Source organism: Colletes gigas, unplaced genomic scaffold (genome assembly GCF_013123115.1).
Source record: "Colletes gigas isolate AHSC1104 unplaced genomic scaffold, ASM1312311v1 Colletes_gigas_Sc00304, whole genome shotgun sequence".
NCBI lineage: Eukaryota > Metazoa > Arthropoda > Insecta > Hymenoptera > Colletidae > Colletes > Colletes gigas.
The window spans coordinates 4,082-9,350 of record NW_025106925.1 but is presented as its reverse complement, the minus strand read 5'-3'; the positions used below and the strand labels follow the sequence as shown (position 1 = coordinate 9,350).

Here is a 5,269-nt window from a genome sequence, read left to right as displayed (position 1 = left end):
TCGCCGGGCCCGGATCAGGGTGGTCCGAGGCCCAGGCGAAACCTTGAGGGAAAACAGACGCCTCGCACGGCTTTGGTCGCCAAGTGTTTAACAGGACGACCAGGCTCGCACGAGACCCTGGGAAAATGGAAAAATAGAAAGCTTAAAACTATCCTTACATTCCATTCCCATTCATACTCTGGCAAGGGCGTAGTGGCTATACATGGCCGCTACAGTACTTTCAGTTGGATTTTTAAAAGGAATTTAATGGAATAAGCACTGAAATATAAATATTATACTATACTGTTTACTAATTTATATTTAGGATAACATATTACATTATACTATGTCGTATGGTGTGCGTTGAAACATTCTAAACACATTTGAGGGTATTTTGGACAATTGAAACAATAGGTCGTAGTTTTTTTTACATTTTTTTTCGCTTCTTGACGTTCAGCAGTTTGCCTTCTCTTCTGGTAACATAGAGCGCACATCCTTCTTATAGGCTTGCCCTGCTGATTCCTACGAATCTCTAGCTTATGGAACACGTTCCTTGTTTTATTTCTATGCGTAGCATTTTCCGGGGACAACCATTCGGCAACGAGGAGCTCCCGAAATTTTCTTATTTCAATTTTTTTATTTGTGGCTCTCTGGTACACGATGTGAGCATTTACTATACTTGTTCCTAAAAGCAAGTGCAGTGCTAATTTCCGATACCACTTGATACTTTTTCGTATCGTTGTGGCATATGACGCCATCTGATCGCTCCTGTCGATGCCACTTTTTCCATTATTATATGCCAGTATCGCCAAAGGTTTCTGTTTAGGAGGACGTCCGCGATGAGTAGAATCCGAGGTTGAAATCATAATAGGTGCATGTTTTGTTGATAACATCCTAACATCGCGAACATCCCTCCACTTTAGCACCACAATACCGTTGTCATCTTCTCTTGCTATCATTTCACCTCTCTTCAATGGGTACGACATTACAAACGTGGCATAAATTTTTTGTTGTATCGCACAGTACCAACGACATGCGTCTTGAATTTTAAAAATTGGCTGCTAATTCATAGCTTGTGTAAAAGTTGTCGACAAACAAAGTTCTTCCTTCATTTATCAATTTATCTGCAAGTACAATGCAGACGTTTTCAGCTATGCCAATTTGCCTTCTTCCGCTGATGTCTCGTCCAGAATATATTTTTGCAGGCCATGTATACCCTTCGGTGGAGCACAATTTGAAAAGCTTTATACCATATTTATGAGTTTTGGTTGGTATGTATTGTCTGAATATTAGTCGTCCCCTCCAAGGAACCATTGTTTCGTCGATTATAATATTTTCACCTGGTGAAAAGACTTTTTGAAAGTTGTCTGTCAATAGGTTTAGGAGTGGCAAAACTTTTCCAAGTCTGCTACCCTTTTCTATCGTTTCGTTATTTGCAAAATGCAAGTTTGCTAATAGTAATTCGAAACGATTACGGGACATCTTGCTGCGCGGAAATGGAAAGTTGTAGATAGGGTCCTTTGACCAACATTTCACAAGCGGTGTCTGTACTAGACCCATCCAAATCATCAGTCCTATAAATTTTATAATTTCTGCAGAAGTGGTGGGTTTCCACCTGTTCAGTCGAGCATGCTCAGCCATTTGTTGTTGATGCAATTTTTGCTCTGCATATCTATTAGTCTCTGTGACTAAAAGGCTTATCACTTTTTCGTCTAAGAATAGCGAAAGCACTTCACTTGCGCTAATATCAGACGGCAAATCCATCAGAAGCCCATCTTTTCCGGTGAACGTAAATGACTGTTGCCTGTTAGCAAACTCGTTCCACTGGATATTGTCCAATAAATCATGAACAGAGCTCAGCTGCTCTTCTTCGTCTATAGCAAGTTCTTCCAAAATGTCGTCGAGGTCTTCACTTGCATATGATTCCTCAGAATCGGAGTTTGAACTCGATGAAATTCTATTTATAACTTTCTTCTAAAACTCACTACTTCGTCATCACTACTCTCCTCACTTTCAATTATATTTTTACGACATCCAACGAACATTTTGAGGATAAAAAGTCACCGACGTGCGTCTCAAATAAAGTATGCTTCTTGACTAAATGAAGGATCTGGGATAACTGCCGTGAGATCACAGACAGTCCTCTAGCCGAAAACCTTATCGCTCTCCCCATTTCAGAACTAAACACACTTTGTTATGAATCGAAGGTTCGAAAACGTTACTCGAGTGCCAACTCGAGTTACATCCTTGCTATTTCCCGCTTATCGCTCTGTTTATGTTTCGGCGTTCCAACAGTCGGATTTGGGCCCCGCGAGAAACTCAACCGAATTGCGCTGGGCAACGAACGTGTTAAGACGCCTTTTCACTGTCGAAACCGAAATTGTGCGGTCCCTATAATTATTAATTTCTGCAGTTATTTCGGGGGCTGTGTCTCTCCTATTTCTTTTACTTATAGTTATAATATGACGATCTTCTGCCTCAGTTGTTTTTCTGGGTCTTCCAGGTCTTTTTACAGAGGAACAAACTTCTGCAACACTGAACCTATTGATGCTGTAGCTCACACAAGACTTCGAAACTCCTACTTTTTCGGGAATATTCCTTATAGAATACCCTTCTTTCGATAAAGTAAATATTTTCGAACGCATTTCGACGCTTATTTCGTTTCTTTTCGTGCCCATCGTGCTCTTCCAAGTATTTAAACTGAACTGATCTAGGCAGATCACTAGAGTGATCGCTGTGCTCTTATCTAACAGTCTTTCGTTTCGAATTACATTTCCAAATGTTTATGTTACTCTGAAGAAGGCAACAGGCCTCACTCAAGTGGTGCAGTAATCGTAAACTGCGAGAAAATAGCCTTACAAACCGTACGCACGCAACGAAATACATATAACGCAGTTTTCCACCCATCGGATAGAATTACTTTTATTTATTTAAGTAAATTGCATAACTAAATTGTTAAATTAGCACTACTAGAATACATTACATACGTATAACTAATAGAATTTAGCAACAAACATTATTTAATAATCGAAATATACATAATATATCACAAATTTCGTGAATGCGTTAAGTGTCCACATACTTATGAGCGGCAGTGTATATGTACATTGATAGGAAACATTAAACTGGTGCTAACGCCGCTAAGATTCATATACCGCATAAAAATAAATCGCACGAAAAAAAATCGCAACAAAACTAATCGCACAAAAACAAAATCGCATAAAAAAGGACTGCGGTTTATTATTCACAAAAACAAAGATAAAACTTTTACACTTGATTTCGCGATACTCGCGTTTCCTCGGCTTGGGCGTTGGGATGGTTTGGGATACAAGATTGTGGAGTGCTGATATCCGTTTGTTGAGTCTTCTTTGGAGTGGGGTGGTAGTGGTGACAGAAGTGGCGGCATGTGACACATCTCGCTCCAATCCTCTTCGTCAGGCATCCGTTTTTCGGGTGTTTGAGCAGGCGGCTTCTGCGTCCCTACCAGAGCCAACTCCTTTTTGGGGAATTTCTTGGATTTTGGCTGCGATACTTTCACTGGAGGCTCTTCTTCGAAAAAGTGGTGATTTTTGGGTGATCCACGTAATTCCATGAACGTTGTGCTGCGTTTATTATGATTCCTGCTGTTTCGAGGAAATCGATGCCTAGGAGAGTCCGGTTTTCGGTTGCCCCGGGTAGCACGATGAACGGGGATTTGATGTTTCGATCCTTGAGCTGGACCGTCAAATCTGCACATAGACTGACCGTATTTGCGGATGTCCATCCGCTAGAGCAATCAGGAGTTTTCGCTGCTGGAATTGGTTCCATTTGCTGCCAGTTTATTGTACAGGCTATCACTCGCGATACTCACCTTTGCCCCTGTGTCAAAAAAGGCGTGGCCTTCGAATCCTTCGATTTGGATCCGGGCCGTTGGACGATTTCGGGCCTGGGCTAGGCTCACGGAACAGAAATCTGCCGTCTGGATGCTGGATACAGTGGCTTGGCTACATTGCGGACACCGACTTCCTATAACTCCGGGGTTTTCCGCATCCATAACAGTGGAGAGTTGGTGGTTCTAGTTTCGTTGGTTCCTTGGCTTTCCTTCGCCGACATTCTTCGAACGAGTGACCAGTTTTTCGGCAGAACGAGCATCTTACAAGTTTTTTTACTTGGGTCGGTAAGGGTTTGCCGAATGGTTCCTGCTGTTCCCTTGCTTCCTCTTCAAGAGCTTCCAAACGTTCTTGCTTTCCCTATGAGCTCTTCAAAATTATTTACTGAACACCGCGGGATTTTCTCGCGTATGCGCAGCTTCAGGAGAGAGTACCTATATCATGTCAAGTTGAATCTCTTCTGCGTGTTTGTGCGTTAATTCAGCGAACAAATACGTCAGTCGCACAGTTCTCTGTCTGCTTTGTTGCGAATAATTCTGCGTACACGGCGTATCCGGGCTTCTTGGTGCGTATGCGGCGCGCAGCAGATCCATGGCCTGAGCCCATGTCGTCACATCTTCTTTGACGCCGTGCCACCATGTCGCTGCTTCGTCTTCCAGTAGTAGTGGAAGGCCCTTGATCCCATTTACGTCAGAAATGTTTTCGATTTCTTTGTAAATCGAGATCGTCGAGATGAATTCTTCGACCCTTGTTCTGTTCGTTGATCCTCCAAAACGCGTGGTGCAGCGCTCGAAGCTTCCCTGTGACGTGGTTGGTGGGGATGTTTGCCGAGTTGTCAGCGTGGCCAGCAAGCGGTTTAGCTGGTCGTCCATTTCGACAGTCATCATGTTCCTTGGACTTCTTCTTACTTCTCCACCAGGTGATTTAGGATCTTTCTTGGTGGCCGTGATGAACTTAACGTGGCCTCTAGTTGGGCGTCAAATTGTAACGGGAATGTGGTTTATTATTCACAAAAAACAAAGATAAAACTTTTACACTTGATTTCGCGATACGGTCGAGGTTTTACACGTACGGTTTTGCCACGGCGCACAGTGGTTCAAACTACCCATATTAAGGAAAAAATACGATAGCATCAATATGACAGATTCAATTTGCGTAAAAATTGGTATTCCCATGTTTTTGAGGACGCTGATTATAAATCTGAAGTAAAAATTTCAAAAAAATGAAATGACTGATCCAAAATGAAGTAATAATTTGTGATAAAAGACGAGAAATTAAGAAATGTTTTTTTCGTTGCAAACAGTCACATTTATGCAAATGTAACAAATAGTTTTCTGATTTGTAAAGAAAAATGCGTTTTAAATTAAATATGAAAAAGAAAGATAGTTATATTATGTAGTTATTATCTTGTAATTACCTAA

General features: G+C 41.6%; 1 protein-coding gene and 1 pseudogene across 1 annotated transcript; both read right to left on the bottom strand.

The window, feature by feature from the left end:
* Positions 1 to 299: 299 nt before the first annotated feature.
* Positions 300 to 1,894, bottom strand: LOC122404400 (annotated as a pseudogene).
* Positions 1,895 to 4,282: 2,388 nt separating this feature from the next.
* Positions 4,283 to 4,732, bottom strand: LOC122404401 (activity-regulated cytoskeleton associated protein 2-like). The gene has a single exon (XM_043408337.1). The coding sequence runs from the start codon at positions 4,730 to 4,732 to the stop codon at positions 4,283 to 4,285; it is 450 nt and encodes a 149-aa protein (XP_043264272.1).
* Positions 4,733 to 5,269: the final 537 nt, after the last annotated feature.

Coding starts and splice junctions, on each gene's coding strand:
- LOC122404401 (XM_043408337.1), bottom strand. CDS start 4,732: ATGACTGTCGAAATGGACGACCAGCTAAACCGCTTGCTGGCCACGCTG.